This window comes from Triticum aestivum, chromosome 3A (assembly GCF_018294505.1).
Source record: "Triticum aestivum cultivar Chinese Spring chromosome 3A, IWGSC CS RefSeq v2.1, whole genome shotgun sequence".
Lineage (NCBI taxonomy): Eukaryota > Viridiplantae > Streptophyta > Magnoliopsida > Poales > Poaceae > Triticum > Triticum aestivum.
The window spans coordinates 550,627,660-550,649,826 of record NC_057800.1 but is presented as its reverse complement, the minus strand read 5'-3'; the positions used below and the strand labels follow the sequence as shown (position 1 = coordinate 550,649,826).

Sequence of the window (22,167 nt, the reverse complement as noted above, 5' to 3'; positions counted from 1 at the left end):
GCTGCGGCCAGAGATACACCGAAAAACACCTAGGGTTTTGCCTCATCTCACAACTTGCGCCGCCATCGTAGTCTACTCCATCCCAAACGCCGGCATGCATCGGCGCGTGGGAGAGCAGGTCTCCGGAACCGTTCGTCTTTGCGATCCTGCACCGGGAGAGGACGAATTAGGTTTTTGGGAAGCGTTGTGCGCGACTGCTCAAATTCGTCATCACGGGTCGTCTTCCGTCCAAGTCGGGCGGTGCTACTCATCGTCGTATTCATCGCCGTCAGCAGCAGATCGTCACCAACACTGTCGCACCCATAATAGCTAACGATCAGTACGTCCAACATCCTTTGTTCATGTCTGTTTCTACAGCTATTGTTACGTGCTTGTTGCTGTTATGCATGTCTTGCTGTTCTTCTAGTTTGCTAGATTATTGCATGCTAGTATCTCTTCTAGTCATGAATTATTTATTGAAATTAATTATGAACTTGCCTAATATTCCAACAAATGTTGAGTTGCCGAGAGCTCAGGATGCTGACAAAACTACGGTTTCTTCTCCATTCCTGCCTAGCCGCAAACCTTGACCAGTGCGCCTGACCCAAGCACCTGAAGCGCATCAACCCGCTCACAAGTCATACCCAGCGAAGCCTAGATAGTTAGGAAAGTAGCGCGCACGTGGAGCTCGGGGTTCCGATGTTGGAGTCTCGCCCTGACGCCGCCCATGTCCACCACGGCTGCGGCGCACCACCAGCTGCATCGGCATGCGGAGTCCACGCCGCGCGACCTCCAGCGCGCACGGCAAGCTAGACCGCTGCTCGGCGTCAGGTCAGCAGCAGCTGAAGCGTGGGGGGAACCCAACCTTGACCCGTACGGATGTACAAAGCTGAAAAAAGGCGTGAGGGGTCCTGCCTACGTGCTTGCTGCCAGCACCTTTAGAGCAGATGGTGGCACCGGCGGCGGAGGCGGAGGCGGTGGCGATGGCCGGCCGCAAGACCTTGCCGGACGAGTGCAAGACCCTGTGGCAGATCGCTGGGCCGGTCATCCTCACCGGCGTCTTCCAGTTCCTCATCGGCTTCGTCACCGTCGCCTTCGTCGGCCACATCGGCAAGGTCGAGCTCGCCGCCGTCTCCATTGTCATCGGCGTCATCGAAGGCCTCGGCTTCGGCCTCCTGGTACCTATTACTACCTGACAAATCGACTTCATATATATTTCGATTCTTTCATTAAACAAGCTAGAAGCCTAGAACCGTGTGGTTTGACAAGCGTTGTGGCGTCGCGCCGCAGCTGGGCATGGGGAGCGCCCTGGAGACGCTGTGCGGGCAGGCGGTGGGGGCCGGGCAGCTCCACACGCTGGGCGTCTACATGCAGCGCTCCTGGATCATCTGCCTCGCCACGGCCGTCGCCCTGCTCCCGGTCTACATCTTCACGGACCCCATCCTCCGCCTGCTCCGGCAGTCCCCGGAGATCTCCGCCGTGGCCGGGCGGTACGCGCGCTGGTGCGTGCCGCAGCTCTTGGCCTACGCCGTCAACTTCCCCATGCAGAAGTTCTACCAGGCGCAGAGCCGAGTGTGGGTCATGACGCTCATCTCCGGCGCCGCCGTCGGCCTGCACGCGCTGATCAACTGGGTCGTCGTCGCCAGGCTCCGCCGCGGCCTCCTGGGCGCCGCCATGGTCGGCAACGCCTCCTGGTGGCTCATCAACGCCGCGCAGTTCCTGTACGTCCTCGGCGGCTCCTTCCCGGAGGCGTGGACCGGGTTCTCGCGCAAGGCCTTCGCCAGCCTCGCCGGCTTCGTCAGGCTCTCCCTCGCCTCCGCCGTCATGCTCTGGTTCCTACTACTACTTTCGTTGCTTCCTGCTCTAATTAGGAGTATCTACATTACAGACGAAATTGTGAGTATAGGAGTGATATTTGTGCTGCAGCTTAGAGATGTGGTACTACACGGCGGTGATCATTCTAGTGGGTTGCCTGAAGAACCCAGAGATTCAAGTCGGGGCCGTCTCCATATGGTCAGTGTACCAGTAATCTCTGACTGACTTACAGTGCTTGTTCCGAGACCTCTTCTTTAATAATTCGCCTAATAAGAGGTTGAATTCTGTTGCAACAGCATGAACTACAACATCTGGACACTAATGGTATCCGTTGGTTTCAATGCCGCCGTGAGGTACGCGCGCAACCGCTCTGTCCTCCTCCCCCTTTCTAATTCCTGTCTCTCAACTCTCAAGACATTCCAAGAAATAATGACCCTGATCCATCATGCCCAGTGTTCGCGTGGCGAACGAACTTGGCGCCAAGCACCCGAAAGCGGCCAAGTTCTCGGTCGTGGTGGCGGTGGCCACGTCGGCCGCCGTCGGGCTCGTCTTCACGCTCGTCGCCCTCCTGGCGAGGAAGCAGCTGCCTAGGCTTTTCACCGACGACGAGCTCGTCGTCAAGGAGGCCGCGAAGCTGGGGTACCTTCTGGCAGCCACCATAGGCCTCAACAGCATTCAGCCGGTGCTATCAGGTAGGTATTATACGCATCAGTCATCATCAAGAACGTTATCTGGAAAGTAAGTCTGTTGACAGCAAATCGATGATGATGTGACGTGTGTGATCGTCGTTGGTGATTCCTTCCAGGAGTGGCCATTGGAGCTGGGTGGCAGTCCTTGGTCGCCTGGGTCAACATCGGCTGCTACTATCTCATCGGCCTGCCCCTCGCAGCTGTCCTCGGCTTCAAGCTGAAGCTTAACGCAACGGTAAGGCCAAGACGGACAGTAGTCCAGGCTCCAGGAGACTCTCTGCTGTTCTGATTTTTGCCGGGAGAAATGCAAACGGCTACTGATTCTGTGTACGTGCAGGGGATTTGGGTGGGGATGCTGATCGGCACGGTTCTGCAGACCGTCATCCTGTTTATGATCCTCTTCAGAACCAAATGGCATAAAGAGGTAACAAACACGCTTGACAAACTAGTTCGAACAACTGAAAAGTGTAACTCCTAGTTGATCTTTGATTTCTGATGCACTAATTTTGGGTGGTGGTGATGCAGGCTATGCTGGCGGAAGAGCGGGTGCGGAACTGGGGAGGAAACGTCGAGCTGCCGACCGTCCAAGAAGCAAGATGAAACGGGAACGGGGAAGCCTGGTTGCGCACACACCACACAAATTTGACACAAAGAATAAACACAAGATACAAAAATAGTACATGAATCATTCTCTCTCTTTTTTACTGAGAGGGACTACAGTAATCATTCAGTGTAGATGTACTCCCTCCGTCCGGAAATACTTGTCATCAAGATGAATAAAAAGATATGTATCTAGATATATTTTAGTTCTAGATACATCTATTTTAATTTATTTTGATAATAAGTATTTCCGGATGAAGGGTGTATTCTTTAAGGGTCTTCACTTTTGTTCTATAATCTCTTGAAGCATAAGGTTAGAAGTTAGTCTCGTGGTCTGCGGTGGGCGGCCGGCGCGATGCTAATAGGCCGATGTCTAGGGTGCACTTTTGTTTGATCTTGGTTTCTAGAGGAGTTTGATCATTTTGTTTTGAGACTATTTCATATAATTAACAAGAGGACATCGAATAAAAAAAACTGAAACACACTTGATAAAACAAAAATCACTGATAAACCAAAGAACCTCCCATATAACGCTCCTTGCGACATGTAGGACTGTCGCACCGGGCCTGCTATGGGCTGCTGGCCCAGTCAGCCGTTTCTCGCTGTTTATGTGCCAGATGTTGTACTCTTTTTGTCTAAAGAAAAGATGTTGTACTATTTTGGGTTTAACAAAAATCATTCTTATGCTTCTTTCGGTTTACTCCAGTTTATCTTCACTTTCTATGTTAATGAAAAGTGCACATAAATCTCTCGTAGCTCGACATTGCTCTAACCTAACCCATACCAATGCTTTTTTTTTTCTCAAAATCATGTTCTAAATACCATTTCCAAAGGTTGTATGCACAATATTCCCATTATCGACTTGGACATTGGAATAGCCCAAGAAAAAATGTTTTTTTTTGAAACAAGGCAAAAGACTTGCCCTTTTCATTTAATAAGAAGAGGTTTTAGAACAGACATCACCAAGCGGCGGAAAAGCAAAACAATTACTCTCGCGGTATTACATTACGCAAATGCTTAGCGCCTGCAGTGGCCCAAATCGAAACTTCATCTTTGATGCGTCGCATGACAATCGCCACCGGCGCCGCTTTGCTCCTGAAGGCACGACCATTCCTTTCATTCCATATCTCCCATCCCACAAGAAGTAACAGGAAAGATAGGGCCTTCATCGGGAGTGTATTATCAGAGAGAACCGCATCCCACCAAGATTTCACCGAGTCGAACAGGAGCCACGGAGCCGTGGGGATAGCAAGCCCGAGCCATGAGAAGACCGCATTCCAAATCCGAACAGAGAAATGACACTTGAAGATCAGGTGTGCTGCAGATTCTTGCACCTGACTAGTGGGCATTTGTCACAATTTGGCCATCCTCTCCTCTGAAGCCTATCAGCCGTCCAAACTCTGTTGTGGATAACGAGCCACGCGAAAAATTTGCATTTGGGGGGGAGCCCACGCCTTCCAAACCGCAGCAGCCAAACTTGAGAGCGGGAGGTCATGAAACTGCGCCAAATAAGCAGACTTTGCAGAGTACTGCCCATCATTGGTTGACTTCCACAATATGGAGTCCTAGACACCCGGCTGAATGGCCACAGTCGCTAGCTTCTCCCAAAGGGCCAAAAATTATTGAAGGTGTTCTAGAGTGAGGCCAGCGTCAATGTTGATTTGTGCTATCCAGTGCCCATCCCTTAAGGCCGTGGCAACCGTAACACCTTTCTTGCGTGAAATATCGAAAATCTTTGGCGCAATATCTTTGGGCCTAACGCCCTGAAGCCAAGAAGATTCCCAGAAGGAAGCCTTCTGTCCATCGCCGATCTTGACCTCAGTCAAGACCGCGAAAAGGTCGCGGTCGGAAGTCGTGCAAGGCGTCCCCAATCCACACCACGCACGAGGTGGGTCATTCCACTCAAGCCATAGCCACCTCAGGCGAAGGGCGGCAACAAATTTGTGAAGGTGCAAAATGCCAAGGCCCCCATACTCCTTTGGCTTGCAGACATGCTCCCAATTAATCTTGCACTTGCCGCCACTAACCGAGTCAGATCCTGCCCAGAGGTAGGCACGCCGCAACTTGTCAATCGCTTTTATAACCTCCATCGGGATGTCGAGCGGCGTGATGTGATAAATGGCCACCGCCGTAAGGACTGCCTTCACCAAGGTCATACGACCCGCAATAGCAACGTGCCTTCCTCTCCAAGGTGCCAATTTGCCCGCAGCCTTGTCTTCCAAAGGTTGGAGATGCACCCTCTTTAATCTTTTGACCGTGAGGGGGAGCCCAAGATAGCGGATCGGGAAGGAGGCGCGACAAGCCGGGAAAGACTGGAGAACATCATCTAGGTCCACATTGGCACATCTGATGGGTACCACAGAACTTTTGGTGCAGTTTGTGGAGAGGCCAGTAGATTCACCAAAGGAGGAAAGTATGTTGGTAAGGTATTGGACATCCTCCTTAATGGGGGCACAGAAAATGGCAGCAGCGTCAGCATAGAGCGAGGCACGAATTCTCCCCGGTTGTCTCTCGGGCAAGGGATGTAGCTTTCCTTGGGTTTTGGCCTTGCTGAGAATATGATGTAGGGGGTCTACGGCAAGCATGAAGAGGAGCGGTGAAAACGGATCCCCCTGCCTGAGATCCTGACCGTGTTTGATTGGGTCACCAGCTGTACCATTTAGCAACACTCTAGAGGACGTGGAGGAAAGAAGTGCCGAGACCCAGTCACGAAAGCGGGTAGGGAAGCCATGATGATTTAGCACCTCCAGCAAGTAGTCCCATCTAACTGAGTCGAAAGCCTTCTTGATGTCTAATTTGAATAGAAGCATAGGTTTCTTTGAGCGGTGAAATTTTTTGGACAGATTCCGAACATACATAAAGTTGTCATGGATGCTTCTTTTTTTTATGAAGGCACTTTGCACAGTGGAGACAATGGCATTCATATGAGGGGCCAGTCTAGTGGCCAGAATTTTGGCAATGAGCTTAGCCACGGCATGAATCAGGCTAATTGGTCTGAAGTCAGAGATGTCCTCGGCACCATCCTTCTTGGGAATGAGGGCGATATTCGCCGAATTGAGCCAGTGCAGATTTCCGGCGTTTAGGTTGGAGAAGCTGTTGATCACTAGCATGATATCATCCTTAATAATATTCCAGCAACTCTTGAAGAATTTTCCGGTGAATCCGTCCGGGCATGGCGCTTTGTCAGAAGGAAGAGAAAAGACAGCAGCTCTGACTTCCTCTTCCGAAATGGGATCACCAAGCGCTGAAAGGTCAATGCCAGTGGGTGGGATGGATGCCCAGTTAATGGTATTGGAGCGTGGAGCGCCCTTTTTCAAAATCGCATTGAAGTGGGAGTGAACAATAGATTTCTTGTGATCATGGTCTGTCACCCAACCTTGGCCATGCTTTAGGCGGTGAATAAGGTTTTTCCTCCTCCGGCCATTGACTCTAAGGTGAAAATAGCGAGTATTCGTGTCTCCCTCTTTTATGTTGGTGATTCTCGAGGTCTGCCTTTTCCGCGCACGTTCCATCACTGCAAGGCCCACTACTTTTTTCTTGAGTCTCTTTCGAAGATCCAACTCCGCTAGACTAAGAGCTCGAAGGTCCTGGGCCTCATCAAGTCTTAGGATGACCTCCAGAGCCATATGTAGCTGGACTTTGGCATTAGAGAAAAGGCTTTTGCTCCAGGAGCGAAGCTTCTGACTTGTCTTTTTTAGCTTGTGAAACAGTCTTTGGTATGGCTCATTGTGTGCGGACGTCTCATTCCACGCCTCCTGGACGACCTGCTGAAAGCCTGGCATGTTGGTCCAAAAAATTTCAAATCTAAAAGTCCGCGGCCGCCGAGGCCCATCTTCATTGGCGAGGAGTAGAGGGCAGTGATCCGAAAGTGAGGATGACAGGGCGTGAAGGATGTGTTTATCGAAAGTGATATCCCATTCCTCATTACAAAAAAACCCATCTAGTTTGGACATTGTCGGGTTGCTTTGCTCATTACTCCAGGTGTATTTTCTATTCTGGATGTGGATTTCCTTGAGATCGCAGAAGTTGAGGGTGTTGCGGAATCGTACAATTCGGCCACGGTTAGCATTTGGACGATTCTTATCTCTAGCCCTGTAGATTTGGTTAAAATCGCCGATGACGAGCCACCTCACACTATTTGCTGGCTTTTGGTCCTTCATTTCCTGGAAGAATGTCTCTTTTAGGTTGTTTCTAGTTGGGCCGTAGGCGGAGGTTAGCTTGAAAGAAACATTGGAGCTGATGATAGTGACAGTGGCCGAGAGGGTGTAGTCGCCATACTGGACACTTTCAACGCGGACATGATCTTCATTCCAGAGAAGTAGGATTCCACCCCGCGTTCCAACAGCAGGACGCTGAGCAAAACCTTTCAGCCTATATCCGCCAAGAAAAGCAGCAGTGTAGGCATTCACATCTTCAAGCTTTGATTCCTGGAGGCAAGCCAAGTGACATGTTGAAGCTGCAATGGTGGCATTCACAGTGGTTCTTCTATTGGGGCAGTTCAGGCCACGTACATTCCAATTAAGCACACTTAAATTTAGACTAGTCATTGAGCAAACTAGATAACATCAGGAGGTGCATAGCATCATTCAGCACATTACATAAACAGCCTTGCCAGGGCACATTGGGGTGGTAGCCAGCAACAGCAGCTACAAACAGGCCTAGGACATAGATGATTTTCACTAACATAGGAAACTAGCTACATCAACTAATCATAACATGGAGCTCCAGTCTACTCCAGCCCAGCCTCACCAGCCGCAGGTGTCGTCTCCGCCGCGCCCTCGCCTCCATGCAGCAACAGAGCATCTTCCACCGCCGTTGCAAGGTCACAGTCCATCTTGAACAAAGCTCGAAGCCCTGCAACAGCCAAGTCAGGCAGCTGACCCTTGGAACATTGCCACAAAACGACCAATAGCCTCCTCTGTGATCTCCTCCCCTTCGCCAACTATGCCCATCCTCTGACAGAGGAGCTTTTCCGCCAACTGGGCAATAGGCATTGCCCTGTTCTTGTCCCGGATGCGTGGGCTCCGTCGGCTCAGGTCAAAACCAATGACCCCAGCCAAGGTCTTCCTCCTCCTGCTTGGCGGTCTGGGTGGTGGAGAGCCCGGATCAGGCAGGATAGCCGGCTGCACCGGCACAAACAGAGGTGTGCTAGGGGAGCACAAGGGTGGCTCGTCAGTAGCCCCTCCTCCCAGATCAGCAGCAGACTGAGAGGAGGCCTGCTTCAATCTCAGTTGGTTCGTCTGAGTGTGCGACATATCTGTCAAAACGATAATCTTGCCAATGACCTATGATATTAAACAATTTCCACGGCTATTTAGGCAATCAAGCAATATGGCCATTCTTCGAAATTCAAGAACACCTAAAACACGTTTCTCTTTAGGCATATAAGCTTGAGAACATTTCACTAGGTGATATTCATATTTGTTCTTGTCTCCACTGTAGAAAACCTAACCCTACATGTGCTAGCTCTTTCTTTGATTCCCATAATAGTTAAGTCAATTATGCGTTAGCTCGTCGGAGATGCTAGAACGGAAGACTAACGGTCCAAAAGCCAGAACCAATTCACATGTTAGGTGCTGAAGTGCACGTTCAGTAGTCAGCACGTACCTACAAACCTCAAAATGGCTCGTTACAATCGATCGCCGGGTGCATGAACGCCCGCCAAAAGAAGCTGACATCTGATCCGCCGGGTCGCCATCCTCTCCTCTCCTCTCCGTAGCCCCGCAAAGAGCTCCATGGAATCCAAGCAGGCTCGGCTCCGCTTTCTGGACCAGCGAGAAGCAAATCACGCAGGGTCCCTTTGGCCTTTACGCAGCAGCACAGGCATCAAAACGGGTGACAGGCTAAGCTCCCGACGCTGCGCGTCGAAACTTACCAAAGCACGCACGCGCCTGTGCATGCGCTGCGCGGCGTCTCAGTTCAATCCCAAGTCTATATGATCTGGTGTGATCCCTCATCGACCAGCCAGCGACTGGACAGTGAACGTGCAGTTTCAGTTTCAGTTCGCCGTCCAAAGGCGTAACTGAAAGATAGCTGACGAGGGCAGCTTTTTCGCTCGTGTTGGGTAAAGCTGGACTCGCCTAAACTGGTCAACATCGAACGGTCGCCCGAAACACTTTGGCATCAGCCTCATGACGATGCCTCATGTGACATATGTAGGATCAGATGTTAGGAAAAATAGGTCACGGACAGTAAAGTCGTGGGCCGGTCATTTTTTTACGACCCAACCAAACCTTATACATCAATGCTAAACGTCTGAATTGTCCAGCACCCCTCATATCTAATTCACATTTAGGGTGAAGTGAATATAGAGAGGTTCGGACGCTTCTGTCATGTCAGACCGGAGAACGCTGGTTCATCCTCTCCGCACATACACCCCACCTGATCCAACCCCTGACTACGATCAACACTCGTAAACTCTCCACTCTTCGTCTCCTCCTCTCCCCGTCTTGTCCCATCTTCTTCTCTTCCGGTGTGAAGCTCCGACAGCGCCGTGGCCAACGACGGATCCGACGGCGAGGACCCCGTCAATTGGCAGTCGTTGCCCCTCCTAACGGTATACACCGGCATCGTCCCCCAGGCGCCGTTTTTGCGTGTTTTTATCTCCGAGCAATGGAAGCTGACTTAATAAGTTCCAACACTACTTTTCCCAGCATCACAGTGCCACTAACACATCAGACATCACCGTGAGTGACCAGACCACTGACCAGTGACAATTTTTGCAAACTTAATTGTCACCCCGCGCAACAGAAAGGCTCGGCGAGACGAGACGAGACTGGAGGGGCTGTAAACTAACTAATCCTCTCATGCAATTGTGGGCGTGCATGCTGAGCTCCGTCCGCCTCCCTTCTTTTTATTACCGAGGGAAGCAGGCAGGAAGCTTCCTCCGGCGTTGAACAGCTGACGTCCGGTCGCCGGCCGGCTCTTTATTGCCTGAGCTCCGCGCAGTGGTTCAGGTGGCATACATAACGCACGCCTTCGTCCATTTCATTGCGAGGTTTCTGTTTGCGGACTGGAATTGGGCTGAATTTATTATGTAGGAAAAATGGCTAGACACGATTGAAAAAATAAATTTAGGTCAGTCGATTTGTATTAGTCGATTTGTATTAGCCGTATGAAATCGATTGACCCGAAAACTAAATTCAGTGGACTAACCTTTAGCTATTATGTACGTATTATTTATGCAATACAATGCATTGCGTGGGCAATGCCATAAATAAACATGCACGTACCGTCAAATAAGATAAACATGTGGTATATACGAATGAATTGCATGGGCGGCTTCGATCTTGTCTTGGACCTAGCTTCTAATCGCGATGGTGTGAAAGCACGCAACCAGGGAAACAACAAGAAACTATAGGCGAAATGTTCAGCAGTTGTTGGCGTTTCGAAGCTTCCCAAAAGGCGGAGGGGCCAAAATTAATGGAAGAAACACCGCCATCCTTCTGTTTGCCATGGTAGTAAGAGGAAACGAAGCTACTCCCCCGTCTCATAATATAAGATCGTTTTTCACATTAGTGAATAAGTGTAGTTAATTACGTGAAGCAGATCGATTAGAGAATTGGATGGGACACTGGATATCACTACTCGCTGTCGCTAGTCTCACGGCTGTCATGTTGCATCTTGCATGCGACGACACCTATAGCTTACTCACGGCGGTGCTACCCATGATGTTTCCTTTGGATATCCGATCGAATTAGTATGTTCTCTCCTTAGTTTGAAACTGATGGCGGTCAGTAATTACACCAAGTCGACACTCTTCTTTGGCTAGCGACTAGTAACCTCACTCGATCGGTGCGTGTAATGTAAACTGAGGAAGTGAACATGGACATGTGCCACTGTTTTCGACGAAGCGAGTGTATTAATATCGTGAAGATATCAATTATACCAGCCTTTGCAACAACGCAAAACTTTAATGACATTATGAATGCACACAATCAATAAAAAAGAAAAAGCCCGCTACAGAGTTTCAGTCCTTGCAACTACAGCACAACCACTACCAAAACAACAACTAAAGTCCAAGTTCCTCAAAAGCGATGCCTCAAAGAAGAAAACAGTACACAAGCACCGTCGTCGGCTCGTCGCCGAGAATAGATCTTGGGCTTTCATCGTGAAGATAGCCCCCACACTCAAAACAATGCTTTCAATGGGGTAAGACTTTGAATTTCACCTTTACTGTCGCCTCACTTACATACCGCTGGTACGAATACCGAAACTCCAAGTAAGTTCCTCATGTGCCATCATCAATCGGCTCGATCAATCCTTCCGACAGAAAGCAAGAAGAACCACAAAAGTCCGGTGAAATTTCCCTCCGCTGCACGCCCCGCCGTAACATACTGCATTGGACCGCTTCGCCTTTCTCCCCTTATATATACGCCCGCACCTCAAGCATCACGGTCTCACCGCACGCGCGCGCGCACACGCACGCTTCACTAGCTTAGCTTTCGGCTTTTGGCTACGTAGTTTCGGCGGCAAATGGCGACCATCGAGGTCTCCAAGCCACCGTCATCCAAGCGCATGTCCCCGAAGGGGAGCTTCAAGCTGAGCCTGCTCGCCTGCGGCCACTGCAAGGCCACCACAGTCTCGCCCCCGGACTCCCCCACCGGCGCCGGCGCGCGGTCGCTCTCGTCCTCGGCGTCGTCCTCCGCGGGGACCTCCCGCGACCGCCAGGCGGAGCTGCGGGAGATCTTCCGCCACTTCGACCGCGACATGGACGGCCGGATCTCGGGCCGGGAGCTCCGCGAGTTCTTCGCGTCCATGGGCGACGGCGGCGCGGAGGCCGCGCTGGAGCTCGACGCGGCCGGCGACCTCATGCTGGGGTTCGAGGACTTCGTCAGGATCGTGGAGCGCAAGGGCGGGGAGGAGGAGGAGCGCGAGGACCTGCGGCGCGCGTTCCAGGCCTTCGAGGCCGTCAAGGGCTCCGGCCGGATCACGCCGCGCGGCCTGCAGCGCGTGCTCAGCCAGCTCGGCGACGACCCGTCCGTCGCCGAGTGCGAGGCCATGATACGGGCCTACGACGACGACGGCGACGGCGAGCTCGATTTCCACGATTTCCACCGCATGATGAGCCATGACTAGCTGCCTGTGGCGCGGCTGGGCACCACTTGTTGTTACACTGTATAGTCTGTGTAGTTGTATACGTACACATACGTATGATGTAACTTGTACCCTTTTATTATATACTCCCTCCGTCCGAAAATACTTGTCATCAAAATGGATAAAAAGAGACGTATCTAGAACTAAAATACATCTAGATACATCTCCTTTTATCCAGTTTGATGACAAGTATTTCCGGACGGAGGAAGTATATATGAGATGGGTCACCCCTAGAGGGTTGAGCCGGTTCCCCCAATTCTATTGTCTTACATGGTATCAGACTAGGTAAACACGCTTCCGCCTAAAACCCTAACCTAGCTGCCGCGGTTCCTGTCATCTGCGCTGCGCCGCCGCTGTCCTTCAGATCGCGCCGCCGCCGCCACAGCCATGTCGGGCTCCGCCGCCTCCGGCTCCACCACGGCTAGCTTCTTGCCGGCCTCCCTCGCGGCTCTGCTGTCCCGACCCCTCGACGTCGCCGCGGCCTCCACCGCCCCGATTGAGACAAGGAGCTTCGGGTCGTTCTTCTCCTCGTCGCCAGGGCTTCCGATCGTGCCGTATCCTGCTGGGGCTACAGCGGGCGCTCCCTCGTCCGCCTCCCTCGTCCGCCTCCCTCAGCGACGCGGCTCCCGCCTCTCTTCGCGACGCTCCGCTCAGTGGGGGCCAGCCGCCGATCGCCCCGTCCTTCGCGCCGATCGCCTCGGCCAGTGGGGGCCCATCCCTCGCGCTGGTGGCGCCTCCGTCGGCCATGATGGCCGGTTTCACTGCCTCGGCCTCGACTCTTTCATCGCCTGTTCCCACGGCTGCGACAATGGCTGCAACCGCGGCCTCTGCCTCTACGGCGCATCCGCCTCCGGCAGTCTACTCCGCGGGCTCTTTGCCGCCGCCGCCGTCTCACTTCAGGAACCTCATCACCATCAAGTTGTCGGCAGACAACTACATCTTCTGGCGTGCGCAGGTTCTCCCGCTTCTCGGGAGTCATTATCTCCTGGGCTACGTCGATGGTTCTCTCCCTTGTCCCCCTGCGCTGGTGGATAGCGTGCACGGCCCGGACTACAATCCGGCACACCGTGTTTGGACAGGGCAGGACCAGGCGAACCTCTCCTCCATCCAGGGGTCGCTCACTCCGGCTGTTGCCGGACTTGTTGTCTTCGCCAAGACGTCTCATGAGGCATGGACCATCCTCGAGCGCTCGTTTGCGGCGCAGTCACAGGCTCGTGTCTCCGCGCTTCGTCGCCAGCTTGGTGAGTGCCAAAAGCTGGATTCCACGGCCACCGAGTTCTACAACAAGGTCAAGGGCCTTCCCGACACGTTGGCCTCCATCGGACAGCCCCTCACCGACTCCGAGTTTAACTCGTTCATTGTCAATGGTCTTGATGAGGAGTACGACGCCCTGGTCGAGATCATGAATGAGCGGGGCAACTCGAACCCCATGATGGCGCATGAGGTCTTTTCCCGCCTCCTTCTCACGGAACAGCGGGCCAAGTCGCGCCGCTCCAGGGGCAGTGGGGGCTCCCTCTCGGCCAACGCCGCCACCAAGGGTGGCCGCCCTTCTTCATCATCGAGGACTGCTTCGGGGCTGCCATCGCCGCCTGCCTCGGCCCCCCTGCTACCGCGACATTACCGAGGGTTGGTGGTAAGCGCGTGTGCCAACTATGTGGTATTGAGGGGCACTGGTCCTCTAAGTGCCACAAATGCTTTCAGAAGAGCTTTCTGGGTCTTGGCAATGATGGCAAGGACACGCGCAACTTTGCGCGTCAGGTGGCCATGGCGGATCGCCTAGTGTCCACCAAGCAGCAAGGGCACACTCAGTCCTACTCTGTTGATCCCCACTGGTACATGGACTCTGGGGCCACGGAGCATCTGACGAGTGAGATGGGAAAGCTCCATACTCGCGAACCCTACCACGGCTCCGAAAAAATCCACACTGCAAATGGAGCAGGTATGCATATATCTCATATTGGTCAAGCATCTCTTCTCACTAGGCATGCAGATAGGAGTCTTCAACTTCGTAATGTGCTTAGAGTTCCCTCTGTGACACGTAATCTTCTTTCTGTTCCTAAACTTACACGTGATAATAATGTGCTTTGTGAATTCCATCCTTTTGATCTTTTTATTAAGGATCGGGGCACGAGGGACATTCTTCTTAGCGGGCGGTTGTGCCAGGGACTCTATCGTCTGGAGCATCCTGCAGTCGCTCGTGTGTTCAGTGGAGTTCGGGTATCTTTGTCACAGTGGCATGCTCGTCTTGGTCACCCGGCCACACCTATCGTTCGTCATGTTTTGCGTCATCATGAGCTTCCTAGTGTGTCTAGTAATAAAGATGTAGCAGTGTGTGATGCTTGTCAGTAGGGGAAGAGTCATCAACTTCCTTTTTCGGAGTCTAGTCGTGAGGTGAAACAATCTTTAGAACTTGTGTTTTCAGATGTGTGGGGTCCTGCTCAGACTTCTGTGAGTGGTCACAATTATTATATCAGTTTCATGGATGCTTATAGTCGCTTTACCTGGCTTTATCTTATTAAATGCAAATCTGATGTGTTTGACATTGTTGTTCAGTTTCAGAAGCATGTTGAACATCTTCTCAAGCACAAAATTGTTCATGTTCAGTCCGACTAGGGGGGGTGAATATCGCAACCTCAACTCCTTTCAGTCGCTTGGGATAGCTCACCGTTTAGCATGTCCACATACACATCAACAGAATGGTTCTGTCAAACGTTAGCATCGTCACATCGTTGAAACTGGTCTTACTCTATTGGCCCATGCATCGGTTCCGTTTCAGTTCTGGAGTGATGCTTTCACCACTGCATGTTTTCTCATAAACCATACTCCCACTCGTGTTTTGAATATGAAGACTCCCATTGAGGTTCTCCTTAATGAACAACCTGATTATACCTTTTTTAAGGTCTTTGGGTGCGCTTGCTGGCCACATCTCCGCCCGTATAACAAGCGCAAGCTTGAGTTTCGCTCCAAAAAGTGTGTCTTTCTGGGCTATAGCTCTCTTCATAAAGGATACAAATGTCTTCATGTTCCCACCAATCGTGTCTATATATCTCGGGATGTCGTGTTTGATGAGCATGTTTTTCCCTTTGCCAAGCTTCCTGTGTCCACTGTTGAACCACCCTCTTTGCATTCATCCTCTGTTGCAGCTGACCAATTTGATGATGTTGCATACTCTCCTATATTGTTGCCTAACCATGGTGCAGGCACTGGACGTGGGGCTCGTTTGGAAATTTTAGAGGCACCGTCGCCTCCTTCGTCGGCATCACCAGCGGCTCACGACGATCATGTTGAGCCTTTGCATGGCCTCGGCTCCCGTGCCCATGCACGTCCGGTCGATACCCCAGCGATGCATGCTTCTACGCCCCTGGCCTTTGGGCCGGTCTCGCTGCTTCGGCCTGCCATGACTCCCTTGCCAGAGGAGTCTGGGCCGGCATTGCCCGGGCTGGTTCCCTCGCCATGCAGCCCGGTGCTGCATGGCTCCGGCTCGTCGATGCGCCTGGCTCCGCTGGCCTCGGTGCCCCTGGCTCCTGAGCCGGCCTCGCCGCTTCGCTCGGCCACGCCGGTCTCGTCGCCTCCTCGGCCTTCCCCATCAGTTTCGCCTGGGCCGAGCTCACCGGCTTCCGGTGTGCTCTCACCGGTCCTCTCTGAGGCCTCTCCGTTGCCAGCCGAGTCGTCCTCGCCCTCACCGCCTTCATCACCAGAGTCCTCTCCGGCTCCTATGCCTACTGTGGTCCCTCAACGACCACATACACGGAGTCGCAGTGGTGTTTTCCAGCCCAAACAGCGACATGATGGGACTGTTGCTTGGTTGGCTGCCTGTATGGCTGCTGCTCGTGCGGATCCTTCCTCTGAGCCTCGTACGTATCAGGCTGCTCTGAGTATACCTCATTGGCGAGAGGCTATGGAGTAGGAGTATCATGCTCTTCTCCGCAACAAGACATGGACTCTTGTTCCGCCACCACCCAGTGTGAATGTCATTGATTCCAAATGGGTTTTCAAAGTGAAGAAGCATTCAGATGGTTCTATTGAGCGCTACAAGGCGCGGCTGGTTGCTAGAGGTTTTCGGCAGCGTTATGGTCTTGATTATGGAGACACCTTCAGTCCAGTGGTTAAACCTACTACTATCAGGCTTCTTCTCTCTCTTGCAGTTACTCGGGGTTGGTCTCTTCGTCAGTTGGATGTGCAGAATGCTTTTCTCCATGGTGTTCTGGAAGAGGAGGTATATATGCGGAAGCCTCCAGGGTTTTCTGATCCTGATCATCCTGATTATCTGTGTCGGCTCACTAAAGCACTCTATGGTCTGAAGCAAGCTCCTCGTGCTTGGCATGCTCGTCTTGCGACGGCCCTTCGTGCTCATGGATTTGCATCATCAGCTGCTGACTCCTCGTTATTTCTTCTCCAGAGGCCTGAAGTCACCATGTATCTGCTTGTTTATGTGGATGATATTATCCTTGTCAGTTCCTCTCAGTCGGCTGCTGCTGCTCTTGTTCGGTCTCTTCGTGCTGATTTTGTGGTCAAAGATCTTGGGCAGCTTCACTACTTTCTTGGTGTCGAGGTTGCTTCTGTTTCCAGTGGTCTTGTTATGACACAAAAGAAGTACTCTTTGGATCTGTTGCAGCGGGCTGGGATGCTTAAGTGCAAACCGACTACTACTCCTATGTCTACTACTGACAGGATTACTGCTGTCGATGGTGACCTCCTGCCTTCTACTGATGCGACACAGTACAGGAGTATTGTTGGTGGGTTGCAGTACCTGACGATCACACGTCCTGATATCTCTTTTGCTGTCAACAGAGTATGTCAGTATCTTCAGGCACCTCGTGACACTCATTGGTCTGCGGTGAAGCGCATCTTGCGCTACATTCGTTTCACGTTGTCCTATGGTTTGCACATTCGACCGAATCCCTCTGGGGTCATCTCGGCGTATTCTGATGCGGATTGGGCTGGCAGTCCGGATGACAGGCGATCCACGAGGGGCTATGCTGTGTTCTTTGGTTCTACCTTGATCGCCTGGAGTGCTCGGAAACAGGCTACTGTTTCACGTAGCAGTACTGAAGCTGAGTATAAGGCTGTGGCTAATGCAACTGCAGAAGTTATCTGGATACATTCTTTGCTTCAGGAGTTGGGAATATCTCAATCACAGCCTCCTATTCTTTGGTGTGATAACATCGGTGCTACATACCTATCTGCTAATCCGGTATTCCATGCCCGAACGAAACACATTGAAGTGGACTATCATTTTGTACGGGAACGGGTATCTCAGAAGCAACTACAAATCAAGTCTATCTCTTCCAAGGATCAACTTGCAGACATCTTCACCAAGCCATTACCTCTTCCACAGTTCGAGACTTGTAGGCGCAATCTTACTCTTCTAGATTCTTTAGGAAGTGGCTAAAATTGAGGGAGGGTGTTAGACTGTATAGTCTCTGTAGTTGTATATGTACACATGCGTATGATGTAACTTATACCCCTTCATTATATATATATGAGATAGGCCACCCCTAGAGGGTTGAGCCGGTTCCCCCAATTCTATTGTCTTACACTTGTTACTTCATCCGTGTGTGTTTCGAGTGCATGAGTGCGTGTAGTTTGTGTGGCGCGCTCCAGTTTGAAGCTGTTTGGGTGTTTGTGCTTTTACATTGGAGCTGGATAACATTGACATATTGGAGATCGCGGCCTCATACATATCTCAATGGATATGCAAATTTTCATTGACCAAATAGCATCATGATTTATTTATTTTTTGAACAATCTCAAGGAGAGGGTGTGTGTTCCACCTAAATGCACTATTCAAAGTGCCACCAAGTGGCAAGTGCTACAAGGCATTGTCAGTGTAAGAGGAGTTGTTTTTCTCATGACATCGACGAGGTGGCGGCGGCGATGGTGCGTTCAAATAGGTCTCTCTCTACCTCAACAACGATCGATCTGGAGTCGCTGTCGATCTGAAGCCGACGAAGGGCTTGTGAGGGTTTGTGTTGCCGGATCTGATGTCTTTCTTTGGATCTTGACAATTGGTGTGTTTTGAGAACAACTGGTTGGCTATTGGCGTGGAGACTTTGGCATCTTCTTCATGTTGTTCTGCGACATGTTTCAGTTTCTCCAACTGTCTGGACTGGTGGTAATGTATTGCATGCATGTCCTGCAAGCTTACGTGTTTCAACGATTTCTAAATCTCATTTTAAGAGGCAAGTGACTTTTGTGGTGCTTAAAGCCTAGTGTAGCGAGGGCGTTTGCAGGTGTCCCTTTCCTTTACTATTGGTTCGGTGCAATTTTCAATCTTTGGCGGACAACATTTAATCAGAGGAAGAAGCAGGTTAGTATGATTCTCAATGTTATTGGTCCATCTATGTCAAGTTGTCTTTCCACTGTATTGGTTGTTTTGCTTGATAGTTATCAAATCTAAGAGAGAGAAGTGCATATTTCAACCCTGAACTCTTGCCCTAGTCTATTTTACAACCCTGAACTTTAATACCGTCTAAATTACAACCCCCAAGTCTCAAAACCGGTCAGGATTCAATCCTCCCCTCCCTGTTGACCGGTTTTGACCTGGGGTGACCAGTTTTGACTAGTCAACAGGTCCAATCAGCATGCCACGTCAGATTTTTTTCAAAATTTCAAGAAAATGTAAATAAAAATCTATAAGATCGGGGAAAAATATAAAAAGGCAAAATTCCGAAAAAATTGTTCGAGAAAAAAGCTAGGGAAAATAAAAATGATTTCTTTTTCTGGAATTTGAGTTTTTGGGTTTTTTTTCTAGATTTTTTTTGGAAATTCGTTTTTTTATTTTCCGTGTTTTTCGGAAATTGGACTTCTTATTTCTTTTCCTGGATTTTCTTCGATTTTACAGGTTGTTTCCTTGGAAATTTTGCATTTTTTGCTGATGTGGCATGCTGACTGGACCTGTTGACTAGTCAAAACCGGTCAAGCAGGTCAAAACCGGTCAACAGAGAGGGGAGGGTTGAATCCTGGCCGGTTTTGAGAGTTGGGGGTTGTAATTTAGATGGTATTGGAGTTCGGGGTTGTAAATTAGACTAGGGAAAAAATTGAGGGTTGAAATATGCACTTCTCTCGATCTAAGATGCTCTTTTGAGTGTCTTTCTCAAAAAAGTGTTACAAGGCCGCAATAGAGCGGGAAGAGAGGTACCGTCACCGAGACATAGTCCTAAAGTCCAAAGAGCGATATCGGAGATGTAATAGTTACATCAGCTTAGTGGCTTTCTTTGCGGAATATGAGGGCGTTGTGAGAGTCTCAAATTTTTTCCAAATAATGAAGAGGATGAGTGATACATCTTCGTCGTATCTATAATTTTTTATTGTTCCATGCCAATATTATTCAACTTTCATATACTTTTGGCAACTTTTTATACTATTTTTGGGACTAACATATTGATCCAGTGCCCAGTGCCAGTTCCTATTTGTTGCATGTTTTTTGTTTCGCAGAATATCCATATCAAATGGAGTCCAAACGGAATAAAACTAACGGAGGTTATTTTTGGAATATATATGATTTTTGGGAAGAAGAATCCACGCGAGACGATGCTTGAGGGGCCCACGAGCTAGGGGGGCGCGCCCCAGGGTGTCAGGCGCGCCCCTGACCCTCGTGGCCACCCAGTAAGGCGGTTGGTGCCCTTCTTTCGCCGCAAGAAAACTAATTTCCGGATAGAGATCGTGTCAAAATTTCAGCCCAATCGGAGTTACGAATCTCCGGGAATATAAGAAACGGTGAAAGGGAAGAATCTGAGAACGCAAAACCAGAGAGAGACAGAGAGACAGATCCAATCTCGGAGGGGCTCTCGCCCCTCCCGTGCCATGAGGGCCATGGACCAGAGGGGAAACCCTTCTCCCATCTAGGGAGGAGGTCAAGGAAGAAGAAGAAGGAGGGGGTCTCTCTCCCCCTCGCTTCCGGTGGCACCGGAGTGCCACCGGGGGCCATCATCATCACCGCGATCTACACCAACACCTCCGCCATCTTCACCAACATCTCCATCACCTTCCCCCCTCTATCTACAGCGGTCCACTCTCCTGCAACCCGCTGTACCCTCTACTTGAACATGGTGCTTTATGCTTCATATTATTATCCAATGATGTGTTGCCATCCTATGATGTCCGAGTAGATTTTCGTTGTCCTATCGGTGGTTGATGAATTGCTATGATTGATTTAATTTGTTTGTGGTTATGTTGTTGTCCTTTGGTGCCCATCATATGATTGCGCGCGTGGATCACACCCTAGGGTTAGTTGTATGTTGATAAGACTATGTATTAGAGGGCAAGAGTGACAGAAGCTTCAACCTAGCATAGAAATTGATGCATACGGGATTGAAGGGGGACCAATATATCTTAATGCTATGGTTGGGTTTTACCTTAATGAACATTAGTAGTTGCGGATGCTTGCTAATAGTTCCAATCATAAGTGCATAGAATTCCAAGTCAGGGATGACATGCTAGCAGTGGCCTCTCCCACATAATACTTGCTATCGGTCTAGTAAAGTAGTCAATTGCTTAGGGACAATTTCACAACTCCTACCATCACTTTTCCACACTTGCTATATTTACTTTATTGCTTCTTTACTTACAAACAGCCCCTACCTTTTATTTACTTGCTCTTTATTATCTTGCAAACCTATCCAACAACACCTACAAAGTACTTCTAGTTTCATACTTGTTCTAGGTAAAGCAAACATCAAGCATGCGTAGAGTTGTATCGGTGGTCGATAGAACTTGAGGGAATATTTGTTCTACCTTTAGCTCCTCGTTGGGTTCGACACTCTTACTTATCGAAAACTGTTGTGATCCCCTGTACTTGTGGGTTATCAAGACCTTTTTCTGGCGCCGTTGCCGGGGAGCAATAGTGTGGGGTGAATATTCTCGTGTGTGCTTGTTTGCTTTATCACTAAGTAATTTTTATTTGTTGTTCTTAGTTGTTTCCTATCTTTAGTTATGAGTAGGAAATGCAAAATACCCAAAAAATTAGTTGTACCTACTGAACCAATGGTTGAAGAACCAATCAAAATCTGTCACACTGCTGAAGCTTATTACTTGGATCATCTTCGATCCCTATGTGCTCGTGCCGAAACCCCAACTAGCTTAGTTGAGAGCAAATCTTTAGATGAGCATGCTTGTTATGTGAGACACCGTATATCTGAAAAAGGGAAACTATTATGGGGTCAAATTCAACGTTTGCAATGCTATGCTTGGAATCTATGTGAATTATATGATTTTACTTGTTGTTCTGAAAACCCTAAGAAACACCTTCCCTACCAATGTGAGTTTATTGATAATGAAATCTTATCTTCTTATGCTAAAGGTGTTTATAGTTACTATGATGTTCAACAAATTGAAGAATTTGTTGCTTTTGAGGGTACTTATGAAATTGCTTCTTTGATTGAAAAGTATGATGCTACTTTTCACAAATCTGAAAATTTTGCTATACTCAAATATTGTATGATAATTATGCTTCTAATACCTATGTTAAACAATATATTGAGGAATACTCCGCTGTCCAAGAAGAGACTAATATTTTGCAGGAATCTATGGAAGAATAAATTGATGACACTGTGAGCTCATTGGATGAAAAATATGAGGAGGAGAGCGAAGAACAAAAGGAGGAAGAGCGGATTGATCACCCTTGCCCACCTTCTAATGAGAGTAACTCTTCAAGTCATACATTGTTTAATTCCCCTTCGTGCTTACCGAAGGATGATTGCTATGATGACTGTTATGATCCCTTGGATTCTTTTGAAATATCCCTTTTTGATTATGCTTGCTATGCTTGTGGCCAAGATGCCAATATGAATTATGCTTATGGAGATGAACTTGCTATAGTTCCTTATGTTAAACATGAAATTGTTGCTATTGCACCCACACATGATAGTCCTATTATCTTTTTGAATTCTCACGACTACACTATATCGGAGAAGTTTGCACTTATTAAGGATTATATTGATGGGTTGCCTTTTACCGTTGCACATGATGATTTTGATAGATATAATAT

The 22,167-nt window shown here is 49.7% G+C and overlaps 2 protein-coding genes across 2 annotated transcripts; both read left to right on the top strand.

Moving 5' to 3' along the window:
* Positions 1-495: 495 nt before the first annotated feature.
* Positions 496-3,503, top strand: LOC123058604 (protein DETOXIFICATION 33). Its single transcript, XM_044481309.1, has 8 exons — positions 496-1,157; positions 1,270-1,811; positions 1,906-1,992; positions 2,091-2,147; positions 2,248-2,486; positions 2,600-2,718; positions 2,821-2,907; positions 3,009-3,503. The coding sequence occupies exons 1-8, from the start codon at positions 927-929 to the stop codon at positions 3,081-3,083; spliced, it is 1,437 nt and encodes a 478-aa protein (XP_044337244.1). The 5' UTR covers positions 496-926; the 3' UTR covers positions 3,084-3,503.
* Positions 3,504-11,504: 8,001 nt separating this feature from the next.
* Positions 11,505-12,435, top strand: LOC123058602 (probable calcium-binding protein CML41). The gene has a single exon (XM_044481308.1). It carries the CDS (start codon positions 11,559-11,561, stop codon positions 12,159-12,161), a length of 603 nt encoding a protein of 200 aa, XP_044337243.1. The 5' UTR covers positions 11,505-11,558; the 3' UTR covers positions 12,162-12,435.
* The last annotated feature ends 9,732 nt before the right edge of the window (positions 12,436-22,167 follow it).

Excerpts from the sequence above, each read along its gene's own strand:
- LOC123058602 (XM_044481308.1), top strand. The coding sequence starts at position 11,559 with ATGGCGACCATCGAGGTCTCCAAGCCACCGTCATCCAAGCGCATGTCC.
- LOC123058604 (XM_044481309.1), top strand. The coding sequence starts at position 927 with ATGGTGGCACCGGCGGCGGAGGCGGAGGCGGTGGCGATGGCCGGCCGC. Across the intron at positions 2,487-2,599 it reads CATTCAGCCGGTGCTATCAG|GAGTGGCCATTGGAGCTGGG; the intron begins GTAGGTATTATA and ends GATTCCTTCCAG. Across the intron at positions 2,908-3,008 it reads GAACCAAATGGCATAAAGAG|GCTATGCTGGCGGAAGAGCG; the intron begins GTAACAAACACG and ends GTGGTGATGCAG.